Below are 17,514 nucleotides of genomic sequence, written 5' to 3' on the forward strand. Positions count from 1 at the left end.
TTTGTCCTGAATGTAGACATACCCCATATGTGGCTGTGCAATACTGCTTAGCCACACAGCAAGACTCAGGAGGGACGGAGCCCTATTTGTCTCCTTGAGGGCAGATTTTCATAGTGTTGTATACGGACTCCATATACAGGACCCCAAGGGCTAGAAAAGCAGAATTCCACCTCAAGTGACCCCATTTTGGAAATTATACCCTTTTGGGAATTTATCTACAGGTGTAGTGACTATTTTGACTCCATTGAGTCTTTTCCAGAAACAAGCAGCAGTGTACCGTATTTTTCACTTTGTATGACACACTTTTTCCCCCTCAAGATTTGGAAGGAAAATAGGGGTGCGTCTTATAATGCGAATATACCTTACTGGCTGTGATGGAGCGGGGTCCCAGGGTCGCTGCTGGCTGTAGCGAAGGCGGCAGTGGGGTGATGCTGCGAGCCCCGCACTGGGAGGGAGGGGGTGTTTGGATGTGCGACGCTGTGGGTGTTCCACTGCACCCCCGGTAAGCAGTAAGACGCACTGACTAGAAGATGCACCACAATTTTATTAAAAATATTTTTGCCCATTTTTCTTCCCAAAATTTGGGGTGCGTTTTATAATTCGCAAAAAACGGTATATTGCTGAGTGAAAATTGCAACCAGTATGTTGTAGTGACCAGCTCATGCTTTTGGAAACACACTCCCGTAAATTAGGTGGGCTGTGCCAAACATGTGGACGCTGGCTGCGGTTTAGACACGCTATAGTGCTCAGAAGGGAGGGGGGCATTTGGATTTGGGAGGGCAGAATTTGCTGAATTTTTGTGGGGCAAGGCACCATTTTGCTTTTCCAGAGTCCACCGCACCCCCAGTAAGCAGTAAGACTCACTGACTAGAAGACGCACCACAATTTTATTAAAAATATTTTTTCCCATTTTTCTTCCCAAAATTTGGGGTGCGTCTTATAATCCGCAAAAAAACGGTATATTGCTGAGTGAAAATTGCAAACAGTATGTTGTAGTGACCAGTATGTTGTAGTGACCAGTATGTTGTAGTGACCAGTATGTTGTAGTGACCAGCTCATGCTTTTGGAAACACACTCCCGTAAATTAGGTGGGCTGTGCCAAACATGTGGACGCTAACTGCGGTTTAGACACACTATAGTGCTCAGAAGGGAGGGGGGCATTTGGATTTATGGGGCGCAGAATTTGCTGAATTTATTTTGTGGGGCAAGGCACCATTTTGCTTTTCCAGAGTCTTTTTTTTTTTTTTTCACTTTGTCCCTTTATGGGACTTTCAATTTTTAAAGCCTGATCGCTTATGAAGCATAGGGATGCAGGAACATTCCTATGCCTTATAAATTGTCAGCGCTGCACTGACAGGCAAACTTGTTAGATCATGCACTGAGCATGATCTAGCAAGTTTGCTGCTCTAGTGACCCAGATGTCATCGGCAACGGATTGGGCCCCAGTGATAACGTCGCAGGGGTGCCGATCCAAGAGCAGAGGGGCTTCCTCCCTATTTTTCATGCTCCTTTTTGCACAGACCCACTTAAAAAAAAAAACCTGAAAATTTCCGTGTGCTCACAGCCTTAGTTTTTGGCTGAGATTTGTAGACAAATTAAGTAAATGAAGCTGAGCTTTATTGTACACCTCAATCTCGAGTGTGTGGACATTCTGAACACTGTCACAGGTTTTGCTGGTTTCTTATGTCGATGCGTTAGATTTTTCCTTTGTGCTGTATTATACTGACGTGTTACTTTTGGTATTTTAGGGTGAAGATCTGACTATTATTAAAGTGGAGGTTGATGCAGAGGATGAGTGGATAAGGGACGATCCACCAGGTCATGATGAGGAAATCATAATAAGTATGTAATAACAAACTAAGAAAGTGGATTTAAGAGGTTTCCTAAAGTGGAGGAATCACGTCTGAGAAAAGCATAAACCGTGACAGAAGATTAAATTCTAGGACATTTCTTAAATATATTTCATTAGCAAATCAGATGATGATCATAAAGAAATGGTTTTGCCACAATGAGTGCAAAATCCGGTGAAATTCTCTTTTCTGGGAGATATCAATGGCGATTGGGTGGGGGGAGGTTTTAGATCTGATCAGGATTGAGGGTAAGCAAATTCATTCAGCCTTGTCGCAGTTTTGTCGAGTCATTGGTCCATGAAATACAATGGGAGAATCAATTCACCTATTTTTCCTCATAATGCTGCCAAAAGTGAAATACAACCGTGTTAAAATAATTCACCAGCTTATCACAGTGGGAAGTGAATTGGTGAAATACAAATCAGCTGACATTTTTTTTCCTCTCTTGCTGCCAGGAGCCTGAACTTTACTTCACATTAAGACATGTAACAAAATGTCTCAGTGTATTATACAGGCCAAGTAAAAGAGGAGGAGGATAATTTTCTTTAAAAAGGGTTATTATGCAAAAGGAGGACATAGCTGCCTGTAAAGGTTTAACCAAGAATGAGAGGATGTGGCTGCATGTAAAGGGCTAAACTGAGTTACAACAGAGACTGAAACTGATAAGTTTTATCGCCCTGCATCTGGTTTGGGTGCACGGAAACAATACCACTCCATAGCTAGATCAACAACAAAGACTCAGTCACTTCTTATACGCAAAAAAAAACTTTACTACTTTAATAGACGATCCAATAAGTAAATGTGACGTTTCAATATCAGCAATACCGAACAATAGTGCCAGCTTGACACATTCGTCTTCTACGTATTCCACGCCGGCATTATTCATGCTTTCATCATTCAGCGCTAGGTAACGGCTTACAAAATAAGTTATACTATTATATTAACTCTTAACACAACCAAAGGCGAGAGTGACCTTAATCGAGCTATCCCAAGGGTGTATTCAGACTTTACGGTTGAGGTGAAGTTAAAACCGTATCGAGTACTTTCTAATTGAGTAGCTAAGGTTCTAACTAAAAGGGAAGCTTGTTTGAATTATACGGTCTCGTAACTCCCGATGCCGTATCATGATGTGACTGTAACATCGGCTCAGCTAGTCGAGTGTTCAGTAATGTCCTTTGCACCATTCTGTTAGCGGCAGGTCACCAATGACTCCCCTTTTTAATAGGAAGTTTATAAATGTGTTTACTTTATGGTTAGAATAAAATAATGAAATCTATTTTATTATCTGAACAGAAAATCCCAGTAAGAAATCTTATAAAGCTGAAGGTGAAGATGAAGCTATTATGCAGCTCTCCTCAGGAAGAAACTCCTATTCACAGCATGGGAAACTGTTTACCCATAAATCAAACCATGGTATACATGAGAGAAGACACACAGGAGAGAAGCCGTATCCGTGTTTACTGTGCGGAAAATATTTTACAACAAAATCTATTCTTGTTAATCATCAGAAAATTCACACAGGAGAGAAGCCGTATTCCTGTTCAGATTGTGGGAAAAGTTTTAGAAATAAATCACATCTTGTTAGACACGAGAGAATTCACACAGGAGAGAGGCCGTATTCGTGCTCCGTATGTGGGAAATGCTTTACAGAAAAAGCAAATCTTGTCACACATGAGCGAATTCACACGGGAGAGAAGCCGTTTTCATGTCCGGAATGTGGGAAGCGCTTTACAGATAGATCAAGTCTTGTAACTCATCAGAAAATTCACAAAGGAGTGAAGCCATTTCCATGTGCAGTATGTGGAAAATGTTTTATATATAAATCAAATCTTGTTAGACATGAGAGAACGCACACAGGAGAGAAGCCGTACTCATGTTCACTATGTGGGAAATGCTTCACTGGTAAAACAAATCTTGTTATACATGACAGAATTCACAGAGGAGAGAAGCCGTATTCATGTCCAGTATGTGGAAGGTGCTTTACAGATAAATCGAGTCTTTTTATACATGAGAGAATTCACACAGGAGAGAAGCCGTATTCATGTTCACATTGTGGGAAATGCTTTCCAAAAAAATCTCATCTTGTTAAACACCAGAGAATTCATACAGGAGAGAAGCCGTATTCGTGTTCAGAATGTGGAAAATGCTTCACAGGTAGACCGAATCTTGTTATACATGAGAGAATACACAGAGGAGAGAAGCCGTATTCATGTTCTGTATGTAAAAAATGTTTCACAGATAAATCAAGTCTTGTTAAACATGAAAGAAGTCACACAGGAGAAAAGCAGCTTTGATGTTATGTATACAGAAAAGGTTTTACAAGGAAATCAGATTTCGAACCTTAGAGAAAAATCCATAAAATTTTTCTTGTAATGTCGAAAATGGTAGAAGAGCAAAATATATATCTATATTAACACTACAGGTTATTCAAAGACTTGTAAACAAGCATTAATATTATATAGGGGTGGAATTAGCTTGGATTCACTAAACACCAAACATATACCCGAGTTCAACGGTGACCAAGAACCAAGAATGAACAGTATTGTGGATATTCGGAAGTAAGGAGAAGCCCTGTTTACTTTCAAAGTCGTGAAGCTGAACGGTCACCATGGAACTTGCATTTTTTTTTTAATACATGTAGACCTATTAATATTTGATTTCATTCTTACAGTATATAAAATAAAATTAAGCAGAATTAAATTTCTACTGTTGAGTGAAAACCTCGTTAAAAGCCTCTCACTTGTGTATTTCAGCCATTATTCTGCATCATTATTGGGTTTATGATAAAGGTAAGGGTAGATTCAAAACGTTGGGAAGTGCAAATCTCTCCAAAATACTTTTCTCCTACTGTCGTGACAGGATTTAGAAGCCAGCTTTGTCTTGGTCATTCAAAAAGTTTCCATCTTTTTTTTTTTCAGACATTTATTAGTGAGTTTACGGAAATGTCTAGGCTCACTTGTTATGGTTTAAGGTTCACATTGAGCAGAGCTGTATCGGGGTGCTCTGAGCAACTATTAAGAAGAAGGAAAATCAAGAAGGAAAAAAAAAAGAAAGATATTTTGCTACAAAAAACACAATTGGTATCGCTGCGTCCAGAACCACCCGAGCTCTAAAACTGTCCCATTGTTCAACGTGTGAACACCAAAAAGGAAATTAAAAATAAACGGTAGCATCATATTGACATATAAAAAGCGTTACCAGATTTAATTTACCTACAATGTTATCACTGAAAATGAAATTTCATCCCGCAAAAAAAAAAAAAATCCCTCGAGGTTATTTTGATAAAAAAAAATAAATAATTATAATTCCCTGAATGTAGCAATTAAAAAAAAAATGCTTTTATTGTGCAAAATTAGCAAAACATGAAAAATCTGTATAAAACTTGAATTGCTGTAATTATACTGACAGAGAATAAATATATCTCATCACACAGTGAATGGTGTAAAAAAAAAAAAAAAAAAAAAAATCCCTGAACTGAAAAAAAAGTTATCCCAAAAATGTTATGTAGTTAAAAAATGGTACACATTAATTTATTTTTTTTTTTTTAACTTATTCCAAAAAAAAAAAAAAGCTTTCACACAGATAGATCAGTGGAAAAATAACAAAAGTTATAGTTCAGTGTATGGAGATGTAATCACAAATGTTTGTAAATTGTTCCTAGTTTGCAAAATGTAAAACTCTGTAGCGCTGACATCGCTGTAATCGTATGGAGTAACATAGTAACGTAGGTTGAATAAAGACCTCGGTCCATCCAGTTCAACCTTTCTCCCCCAATTGTCCTCCCTGCACTAACTTACTAGGGCTCGGCCTCACAATGTATTATTACCATTTGTATTATTGCTGCACTATTACAATTAAAAATTAACCTGTTTATAATTTTTTAAATTAGTTTTATCTTTTGTATTACTCTTGTGATTCTAATAATGGTATTACAAAAACCCCAGGACACATTCAGCCAATTTGCATCATGGGGAAAAATTCCTTCTTGACCCCAAGAAAAGGCGATCAGTCCTAGAACCCCGGATCATCCTAATTATGATACTAGTTATGTAATTACTATTATATTAAATGTACTACTATTGTGTCTAATTTAACTGTAGCCCACAATGTTATGTGTAGTGAGGAAATCATCCAGCCCTTGTATAAAGCTGTTATAGTGTCGGCCATCACTATCTCGAGTGGTCGGCATTCCACAGTCTGACTGTAAAGGACCGTTTCCTGTTTAGCTGCCGGAATCGCCTTTCTTCCCCCTGTAATGAGCCCCCTGGTCCTTAGTATGGTCCTTGGAAGGAATAAGTCCTGTGCAAGTCCTCTGTACTGAACACACACACATTTATACATGTAAATGAGATCTCTGAGGCGACGTTTTTCTAAGCTAAACAAGCTCAACTTTTTCAATCATCATATGAGAGGCCTCCGTCCCATGTAATGTAGGAGAGGCCTCCGTCCCGTGGAATGTAGGGGAGGCCTCCGTCCCGTGGAATGTAGGGGAGGCCTCCGTCCCGTGGAATGTAGGGGAGGCCTCCGTCCCGTGGAATGTAGGGGAGGCCTCCGTCCCGTGGAATGTAGGGGAGGCTTCCGTCCCGTGGAATGTAGGGGAGGCCTCCGTCCCGTGGAATGTAGGGGAGGCCGCCGTCCCGTGGAATGTAGGGGAGGCCTCCGTCCCGTGGAATGTAGGGGAGGCTTCCGTCCCGTGGAATGTAGGGGAGGCTTCCGTCCCGTGGAATGTAGGGGAGGCCTCCGTCCCGTGGAATGTAGGGGAGGCTTCCGTCCCGTGGAATGTAGGGGAGGCTTCCGTCCCGTGGAATGTAGGGGAGGCCGCCGTCCCGTGGAATGTAGGGGAGGCCTCCGTCCCGTGGAATGTAGGGGAGGCTTCCGTCCCGTGGAATGTAGGGGAGGCTTCCGTCCCGTGGAATGTAGGGGAGGCCGCCGTCCCGTGGAATGTAGGGGAGGCCTCCGTCCCGTGGAATGTAGGGGAGGCTTCCGTCCCGTGGAATGTAGGGGAGGCTTCCGTCCCGTGGAATGTAGGGGAGGCCGCCGTCCCGTGGAATGTAGGAGAGGCCTCCGTCCCGTGGAATGTAGGGGAGGTCTCCGTCCCGTGGAATGTAGGGGAGGCTTCCGTCCCGTGGAATGTAGGGGAGGCCTCCGTCCCGTGGAATGTAGGGGAGGCCTCCGTCCCGTGGAATGTAGGGGAGGCCTCCGTCCCGTGGAATGTAGGGGAGGCCTCCGTCCCGTGGAATGTAGGGGAGGCTTCCGTCCCGTGGAATGTAGGGGAGGCCGCCGTCCCGTGGAATGTAGGGGAGGCCTCCGTCCCGTGGAATGTAGGGGAGGCTTCCGTCCCGTGGAATGTAGGGGAGGCCTCCGTCCCGTGGAATGTAGGGGAGGCCTCCGTCCCGTGAAATGTAGGGGAGGCCTCCGTCCCGTGGAATGTAGGGGAGGCTTCCGTCCCGTGTAATAATCTCGTTGCCGCCTTTCAACTGGCTCTATCTTCTGAATATCCTTTTTAAAATGTGGAGTCCAAAACTGGATCCCATATTCCAGATGTGGCCTCTCCAGTGATTTATAGAGGGGTAACAATACATTGGGATCGCAGGATTTTATTTCTCTTTTTATACATCCTAAAATCTTATTCCCTTTTGCGGCTCCTGCCTGACGTTGAGTACTGCTGCTCAGCTTACTTGTAACCAGAATCCCCCGTCCTTCGCCTGTTCTGTAGTCCCGAGTATTCTCCCATCTAATGTATATGTAGCAATAGGATTACTCCGTCCTCAGTGCATTACTCTACATTTATCTACATTGAACCTCATCTGCCGAGTGTTTGCCCATTCAGTCTCTTATCCAGATCGTTCTGCAATATTGTAACGTCAAGATCAGATTTTAATATCCCACATAGTTTGGTGTCGTTGGCAAAAACTAACACTTTACTCTCAATCCCATCACCAAGGTCATTAATAAAGAGGTTAAAAAGAATCGGTCCTAGTACAGATCCCTGCGGTTCCTACTGCTCCCGTTACAGATCCCCGCAGTCCCCACTGCACCCCGTGGCCCCCACTGCTCCCAGTACAGATCCCTGCGGTCCCCACTGCTCCCAGTGCAGATCCCTGCAGCCCCCACTACTCCCAGTACAGATCCCTGCAGTCCCCACTGCTGACTATGTCCCATTTAGAGAATGTACCCCTGGCAAAAATTATGGAATCACTTGACTCGGAGGATGTTCATTCAGTTGTTTAATGTTGTTGACAAAAAAGCAGATCACAAACATGGCACAAAACTAAAGTCATTTCAAATGTCAACCTTAGGGCTTTAAGAAACACTAAAAGAAATCAAGATAAAACGTGGTACTCAGTAAGGGTAATTTTTTTCAGACCAAGCAGAGGGAAAAAAATATGGAATCACTCAATTCTGAGGAAAATATTATGGAATCGCCCTGTAAATTTTCATTTCCAAAACTAACACCTGCATCAGATTAAGTCTGCTCGTTAGTCTGCATCTAAAAAGGAGTGATCACACCTTGGAGAGCTGTTGCACCAAATGGACTGACATGAATCATGGCTCCAACACGAGAGATGTCAATTGAAACAAAGGAGAGGATTATCAAACTCTTAAAAGAAGGTAAATCATCACGCAATGTTGCAAAAGATGTTGGTTGTTCACAGTCAGCTGTGTCTAAAATCTGGACCAAATACAAACAACATGGGAAGGTTGTTAAAAGCAAACATACTGGTAGACCAAGGAAGACATCAAAGAGTCAAGACTGGAAACTTAAAGCAATATGTCTCCAAAACAGGAAATGCACAACAAAACAAATGAGGAACGAATGGGAGGAAACTGGAGTCAATGTCTGTGACCGAACTGTAAGAAACCGCTTAAAGGAAATGGGATTTACATACAGAAAAGCTAAACATAAGCCATCATTAACACCTAAACAGAAAAAAACAAGGTTACAATGGGCTAAGGAAAAGCAATCGTGGACTGTGGATGAATGGATGAAAGTCATATTCAGTGATGAATCGCGGATCTGCATTGGGCAAGGTGATGATGCTGGAACTTTTGTTTGGTGCCGTTCCAATGAGATTTATAAAGATGACTGCATGAAGAGAACATGCAAATTTCCACAGTCATTGATTATATGGGGCTGCATGTCAGGTAAATGCACTGGGGAGATGGCTGTCATTACATCTTCAATAAATGCCCAAGTTTACATTGATATTTTGGACAGTTTTCTTATCCCATCAATTGAAAGGATGTTTGGGGATGATGACATCATTTTTCAAGATAATGCTTCCTGCCATAGAGCAAAAACTGTGAAAAGATTCCTTGAAAGAAGACACATAAGGTCAATGTCATGGCCTGAAAATAGTCCGGATCTCAATCCAATTGAAAATCTTTGGTGGAAGTTGAAGAAAATGGTCCATGACGAGGCTCCAACCTGCAAAGCTGATCTGGCAACAGCAATCAGAGAAAGTTGGGGCCAGATTGATGAAGAGTACTGTTTGTCACTCATTAAGTCCATGCCTCAGAGACTGCAAGCTGTTATTAAAGCCAGAGGTGGTGCAACAAAATACTAGTGATGTATTGGAGTGTTCTTTTGTGTGTGTTTTTCATGATTCCATAATTTTTTTCTCAGAATTGAGTGATTCCATAATTTTTTCCCTCTGCTTGGTCTAAAAAAAATTACCCTTACTGAGTACATTTTTAATCTTGATTTCTTTTAGTGTTTCTTAAAGCCCTAAAGTTGCCATTTGAAATGACTTTAGTTTTGTGCCATGTCTGTGATCTGCTTTTTATCAACAACATTAAACAACTGAATGAACATCCTCCGAGCCCGGTGATTCCATAATTTTTGCCAGGGGTAGTAGTCCGTCCCCCCCACACCCACACCCCAGTCCTGGCTTCTGGAGCTTCAGTATAGGGCTGTTATGTGGTACAGGATCAAATTCCAGATAAATCACATCAGCCGCATTACCGACATCCAGATTTGCACTTACCTCCTCATAGAACCCAACACGTCAGACACATGACCGATCCTTCATGAATCCGTGCTGATTATCATTTATTATATTATTCTCTGCGATATAACTCTGCAGCTTATCTCTTATGATGCCCTCATATATGTCACACACCACTGATGTCAGACTTACCGGATGGGGGCTACCCGGATCCACCTTCTTACCTTTCTTAAATATCGGTACCACATTAGCCTCCTCCGATCCTGAGTAAAGTTGTCTTATCACATTTACCCCATATGGAACAATGTAACACCGCACTAAAAGGAATCTGTCAGCAGGTTTTTCTGCCTCATCTTCGAGCAGCATGATGTAGGGGCACAGACCCTGTTTCCAGTGATGTGTCACTTGCTGGGCTGCCTGCTGTCATTTTGATAAAATCATAGTTTTCTCTGCTGCAGATCTAGCAGTGCTCTAAATGCTGAGCTCTGTCTAACCCCGCCCACACCACTGATTGTCAGCTTGTCAGTAAGCTGCTAATCAGTGGTGGCGGTGGCAGCGGTGAGTTTTGACAAAGCAAGGTAACTAGGAGGCACGAGACACGTAGTCCTGTTGTGATCTTTTGCTGTTAAAACATTGATTCTATTGAAACAGCAGCACACAGACTAGTAACTTACACATCGGTGGAATCAAGGTCTCTGACCCTACATCATGCTGCTCTTAGATTACATATCAAAAATCTGCTGACAGTTTCCCTTATTAAAAAAAAGACCATTCCTAAATTGCTGTTTATTTGTTCATTGACTTATAAAAAGTGATCAAAAAATGTTATATAACCCTAAATGGCACCAATAAAAACTTGAAAAAACAAGCCCCTACTCAGAACTATCAACAGAAAAATAGAGTTTTTCACATTATTATTATTAGATCAAAATGTGCTGGAACTGCAACATTGCATCCCCAAAAAAAAACAATTACTGTTTATTATGGATTACAAGACGCACTTTTTAGCAAGAAAAAAATCTTGCTGAAGAGTGCTTATGTTTTATAATTAGAAGGCAGCTATCGCCACCCACCTCCTGTATTGCCAGACACTCTCTTCTGTGTCCTCTGTGATATGCAGAACAAAGTGTGGGGGCAGCTGCACAGACTGGGACACAGCAAAAAGTAATGTGCAGAGCAAAGTGTGGGGCTGCTGCACAGACTGGGACACAGCAAAAAGTAATGTGCAGAGCAAAGTGTGGGGCAGCTGCACAGACTGGGACACAGCAAAAAGTAATGTGCAGAACAAAGTGTGGGGGCAGCTGCACAGACTGGGACACAGCAAAAAGTAATGTGCAGAGCAAAGTGTGGGGCAGCTGCACAGACTGGGACACAGCAAAAAGTAATGTGCAGAGCAAAGTGTGGGGCTGCTGCACAGACTGGGACACAGCAAAAAGTAATGTGCAGAGCAAAGTGTGGGGGCTGCTGCACAGACTGAAACACAGCAAAAAGTAATGTGCAGAGCAAAGTGTGGGGGCTGCTGCACGGACTGGGACACATCAAAAGGTAATGTGCAGAGCAAAGTGTGGGGGCTGCTGCACAGACTGGGACACAGCAAAAAGTAATGTGCAGAGCAAAGTGTGGGGGCTGCTGCACAGACTGGGACACAGCAAAAAGTAATGTGCAGAGCAAAGTGTGGGGGCTGCTGCACCGACTGGGACACAGCAAAAAGTAAAGTGTGGGGGCTGCTGCACCGACTGGAACACAGCAAAAAGTAATGTGCAGAGCAAAGTGTGGGGGCTGCTGCATGGACTGGGACACATAAAAAGGTAATGTGCAGAGCAAAGTGTGGGGGCTGCTGCACAGACTGGGACACATCAAAAAGTAATGTGCAGAGCAAAGTGTGGGGGCTGCTGCACAGACTGGGACACATCAAAAAGTAATGTGCAGAGCAAAGTGTGGGGGCAGCTGCTCAGACTGGAACACAGCAAAAAGTAATATGCAGAGCAAAGTGTGGGGCTGCTGCACAGACTGGGACACAGCAAAAAGTAATGTGCAGAGCAAAGTGTGGGGCTGCTGCACAGACTGGGACACAGCATGGGCGCTGTGCTAGAGTAAACTATTAGTGTTGTTATACATAGTCAGTCTGCTGTGTGCCACAAGATGTAGATAGTGAATACCAAAGACAGATGACACATGACAACAAGGTGTTATGAATAAACATAGAAAATTTATTGGTTAAAATAGTAAAACTAGAAAAAGGCAAGGAGAAGACCCAACAAAGGGTGGCAGCTAGGGTAGGCATCACTATATACAGGTTTAAGTATCAAACATCAGTACACAGTGATCAACTTATGCAGTAATGTGTCGCAGGAAACATGGAAAAGCATGTCACCAGATGATCAGGTGTATAATGCAATGCTAATAAAGTGCAAGTGCAATAACTAATTTGGTCTATCGAGACCATATGCGTAGCCTGGTACATAGACAGCTAGAGTACCATGTCCATTAAGGCATAAGTATGAAAAGACACTGTAAACCAATAGTTGAACAAATAAAAGTCAAGGTAGATGTTACGCTCGCGCCCGGACTGACTGGCGTGAGCGTGATTAGTGATCCCACTGTACCATGAACCGAGGAGTGCCTGGAGGGGCGTAACTAAGTATCAACCCGATCCGACCAAGGTCGCACGGTGGCTTAGTCGACTCCGTGGACCAAGGAGGAACCGAGCAGAGGAACCAGGTGCGACTCCAGGTCAGACCCCGGTCACAGTTGTTGACCCACACCGGGGAATGCAGGAACAGGCAGGTTAGACTGGCATACAGGCAGGTGGGTATTGGCAAGTACGGCTGGTATGCAGACAGGTGGGTACTGGCAAGTACGGCTGGTATGCAGACAGGTGGGTACTGGCAAGCACGGCTGGTATGCAGACAGGTGGGCACTGGCAAGCACAGCTGGTATGCAGACAGGGAGATACTGGCAAGCACAGCTGGTATGCAGACAGGGAGATACTGGCAAGCACGGCTGGAGTGCAGACAGGGAGGTACTAGCAGGTTGGAGCGCAGGCTGGATAGGGTCCAGTACAGACTGGTAGACAGGTACAGAGCCGCAGATGCGGTAGACAAGCAGAGTAAAGCGAAACCGCCAGAGCGGAGGACAAGGCAGAGCAGAGAGGAACTGCTGGTGCAGTGAGCAAGCAGAGCGGAGCGAAAACCGCAGGTGCGGTGGGCAAGGCAGAGCAGAGAGAAACCGCAGGTGCGGTGGGCAAGGCAGAGCAGAGAGAAACCGCAGGTGCGGTGGGCAAGGCAAAGCAGAGCGGAACCGCCGGAGCAGTGGGCAAGGCAGAGCAGAGAGAAGCCGCCGGAGCGGTGGGCAAGGCAGAGCAGAGAGAAGCCGCCGGAGCGGTGGGCAAGTCAGAGCAGAGAGAAACCGCTGGTGCGGTGAGCAAGGCAGAGCAGAGAGAAACCGCCGGAGCAGTGGGCAAGGCAGAGCAGAGAGTAGCCGCCGGAGCGGTGGGCAAGTCAGAGCAGAGAGAAGCCGCCAGAGCGGTGAGCAAGGCAGAGCAGAGGGAAACCGCCGAAGCGGTGGCTAAGGGAGAGCAGAGGGAAGCCGCCGGAGCGGTGGGCAAGTCAAAGCAGAGAGAAACCGCCGGAGCAGTGGGCAAGACAGAACGGAGTGAAACCGCAGGTGCGGTGGACAAGGCAGAGAGGACAGGGCTCTGTTCACATGGAACAGACTGGAAAAAAAAGGAAGATGGCTAGAACACAGGAGGAAGATACGGAGGAAGGGAAAAGGGACAAGCAGAACCAGATACACACAAGATACTTACTATGAAGTAGCGAGTGGACACAAAACTCACAAACAGAAGTACAGAGACAACGAGTTGGAGTTAGGTGCAGGTTCAGATACTGCAGGAAAAGGGAAGGTACGGACATAGAGACAAACAGGTAACAGGCTAGGATACAGTTCAGACAGGAACTGCTACTGCAATGGGATACAAGAATGAGCCTGGGTATACAGCTCCCAGAGTGGCGGAACAGACTAGAAGTCAGAGATAACAGGCCTGGGTATACAGCCCCCAGAGATGGTGGAAAAGAAGTCACAGATAACAGGTCTGGGTATGCAGCCCCCAGAGATGGCAGAAACAGGACAGGACCTGGCAATTCAGTAGCAAAGACTAACTGAGTGAAGGTGTTGCTCAGGCACCTCCTACTGGTGGAGGGGGTTTAAATATCCAGTGACTCACAGCAATAGGCTGGAGACGCATTAGGGGTGCGCCCACAGCAGCTATAAGAATCAGGAAGTAACCGGGCCGCCGCCCTAAACAGTCAGTCAAGAGACATGCACATAGCATGAACTGAAGCAAGGTTTGTAGGCTGGACTGACAGGTAAGATTGCTGTCTTGCATAGTGGGAGGTGGTGCACTATGCAAGCACGCCGCCAGGGATGTTACAGTAGATACTGACCCCAGAGTGCCACCGCTCATCCGACACGCGTACGTACATACTTGTGCCTTAATGGACATGGTACTCTAGCTGTCTATGTACCAGGCTATGCATATGGTCCTGATAGACCAAATTCTCCTTCCTCAGGCCCGCCGTGTGCCCAAACGGTAGTGTATGACCACATAGGGTATTGCCGCACTTGGGGTAAGAATTATGGGGTACTTTTTCTGATTGGCCCTGGTAAATATGAATCCTTTTTAGTTAAATCTACTTTTGTTACAAATGTCATTTTTCATTTTCACAAAGCCCAATGGCAAAGAAATTGGTGAAATATTTCTGTGCCAAAATGCTCATTATCCCAAGATGAATTCCCTGAGGAGTATAGTTTCTGAAGTGGGGTCACTTTTGCTTTTCTGCTGTTCTGGCACCTCAGGAGTTCTGCAAACGTGTCAGTGTCAAAGATCTATTGCAGACAAGATTGAGCTCAAAGTCCAATAGTGTTCCTTCCCTTCTGAGCCGCTGTACGGCCAAACAGGTTCTGATTACGTATGGAGTATTTTTGGGGGTTTCGGACATATAGGTTCCACCGAGTCACTTCAAAATGTAATAGTTCTGGAAAAAAAAATAGATTTTCTAAATTTTGTTGGAGAAAAAGGAAAAAAAATTGTTGTCCACTAATGAGAGTCACATGTAGAGATCCCGGCTCTTTCAGCCTCAGCTGCTATCACTGAGGTCATTAACAGTCATTTGAGAAAGGTTCTGCCGCTGAATGTATAAATCCTCAGGATTCGCTGCCGGCAGCTCCTGTGTAATCACCGACCAATGACATCTCTGATGTGCTCGATGGAGACAAGTCCAGAGATGCTGCAGCCACGAGAGACAAGTCCGGAGACGCTGCAGCCACGAGAGACAAGCCCAGAGATGCTGCAGCCACGAAAGACAAGCCCGGAGACGCTGCAGCCACGAGAGACAAGCCCAGAGAGGCTGCAGCCACGAGAGACAAGCCCAGAGACGCTGCAGCCACGAGAGACAAGCCCAGAGATGCTGCAGCCACGAAAGACAAGCCCGGAGACGCTGCAGCCACGAGAGACAAGCCCAGAGACGCTGCAGCCACGAGAGACAAGCCCAGAGACGCTGCAGCCACGAGAGACAAGCCCAGAGATGCTGCAGCCACGAAAGACAAGTCCGGAGATGCTGCAGCCATGAGAGACAAGCCTGGAGACGCTGCAGCCACGAGAGACAAGCCCAGAGACGCTGCAGCCATGAGAGACAAGCCCGGAGATGCTGCAGCCACGAGAGACAAGCCCGGAAACGCTGCAGCCACGAGAGACAAGCCTAGAGATGCTGCAGCCACGAGAGACAAGTCCAGAGACGCTGCAGCCATGAGAGACAAGCCCGGAGACGCTACAGCCACGAGAGACAAGCCCGGAGACGCTGCAGCCATGAGAGACAAGTCCAGAGATGCTGCAGCCATGAAAGACAAGCCCGGAGATGCTGCAGCCACGAAAGACAAGCCCAGAGACGCTGCAGCCACGAGAGACAAGTCCGGAGATGCTGCAGCCATGAGAGACAAGCCCGGAGACGCTGCAGCCACGAAAGACAAGCCCAGAGACGCTGCAGCCACGAGAGACAAGCCCAGAGACGCTGCAGCCATGAGAGACAAGCCCGGAGACGCTGCAGCCACGAGAGACAAGTCCAGAGATGCTGCAGCCACGAAAGACAAGCCCGGAGACGCTGCAGTCACGAAAGACAAGCCCAGAGACGCTGCAGCCACGAGAGACAAGTCCGGAGACGCTGCAGCCACAGGAGACAAGTCCGGAGACACTGCAGCCACAGGAGACAAGTCCGGAGACGCTGCAGCCATGGGACCCTGTGATCGATCAACAAAGATCTTTCCAAGAGCAAAATGTGTAATAGTCACACAGGAACCCAAAGTAACCTCTAGGCAACTAAAGTTCTCTCTAACATTAACTGTGGTGGGACTATCGGGTTCTGAGCTGTTTTGCTGCATCCAGGCCAGGACGGCCGCCATCATTGATGTAAGAATGACTTCTGAATTTTATTAGAAAATTGTGAAGGAAAATGTCAGGACATCAGTCCAAGAGCTGAATCTCAAGAGAACGTTGTTCCATGCAACAAAACAATGAGGCAAAGTCACAAGTCATTCTACCAAAAAATAGGAAAATAAGAATAAAATTTTGGAAAGGCCAAGTCACATGCCTGACCTTAATCCTATGCAATCTCAGACCGTCAGTTATACTATATACTGTAATATTGCGCTATATAGCATGAGTGGATCAAAGAATCACAGGTTCAAGTCCCCTAGGGGGACTAATACATTGTATATAGTTATATACATTGTAGGGATTTGTACTCACTGAGCCGCGTTGGAGGTAGGCACAGGTTCACACAGTGATGCAGTCTGCGGGTTCAAACAAACTGCTGGTTTATTTAGTGTCCATACACCAGTTAAGAAACAAAAGTAACAGTCTTTTCCTGGCACAAAAAGGAATAACAGAACAAAGCTCAAAATAACAAGTCCATGCAGCGCGGCCACAGCCGTTTACACAAGGTGCTTTTCTCTGCCTCCTGCAGAGTCTAAGAAGCACTTGCAAGGTCTGCTCACCTTGCCCAACACACACAGACAGACTGAGACAGGCGCAGCTGTCTTAAATTAGCCTTCCAAGATCTGGACTGGAGGTAAGTGAGCAGCTGTTCCCCCCCCCCAGCTCTTTCAGCTGCTCGTAAAACCCGGCCCTGTAATCCGGGCCCATTAAATTCCTCTCAGCACTATGTGTGCTGGAGCCTGCTTCTCCGGGTCCTACATCACCGAAGCTTGACACTCAGGGGACACATACCTCCCGTCCACGACCTGTCCGGCAGCCACCTTACAACATATAATGGGTTCTTTTTAAGAAATAGAATATGAAAGTTTTAATCATTGACTTCCTCATTTCAAAAATATAAAAACATGAAGAAAAAACAAATCCTGCCCGGAATCGCCGTTTCCGTAAAAATCCGAGCTATCAAAATATACAATTGTTTAAACACTGGAAGGAAGGGAAAAAAAATACAGAGTTCCTGAATTTTGGTAATTGCACCTCCCTTAAAAAATGCAATATAAAGGGATAAAAATGTCGTAGGTTCCCCAGAATAGTATCAATAAAAAGTACAGCTCAGTAGGCAAAAAACAAGTCCTCAAACAGCTCCATGGATGAAAAATAAAGTTACTGGTCTCAGAAGATAAACATTTTTTTTTTTATAAAGTCCAGACTTTTTTTTTTTTAGCCA

The 17,514-nt window shown here is 45.1% G+C and overlaps 1 protein-coding gene across 1 annotated transcript in view; it reads left to right on the top strand.

The window, feature by feature from the left end:
* LOC141266111 (uncharacterized) overlaps nucleotides 1-4,570 on the top strand; it is a 131,707-nt gene extending 127,137 nt beyond the window's left edge. Inside the window, exon 12 of the mRNA XM_073680051.1 lies at nucleotides 3,230-4,570. Within this exon, the coding sequence (XP_073536152.1) occupies nucleotides 3,230-4,144 (915 nt within the window). The 3' untranslated portion in view covers nucleotides 4,145-4,570. The remainder of the gene's footprint in view (nucleotides 1-3,229) is intronic.
* The last annotated feature ends 12,944 nt before the right edge of the window (nucleotides 4,571-17,514 follow it).

Source organism: Phyllobates terribilis, unplaced genomic scaffold (assembly GCF_046119375.1).
Source record: "Phyllobates terribilis strain yellow unplaced genomic scaffold, ASM4611937v1 Scaffold_4__5_contigs__length_816908805, whole genome shotgun sequence".
In the NCBI taxonomy this organism is placed as follows: Eukaryota; Metazoa; Chordata; class Amphibia; order Anura; family Dendrobatidae; genus Phyllobates; species Phyllobates terribilis.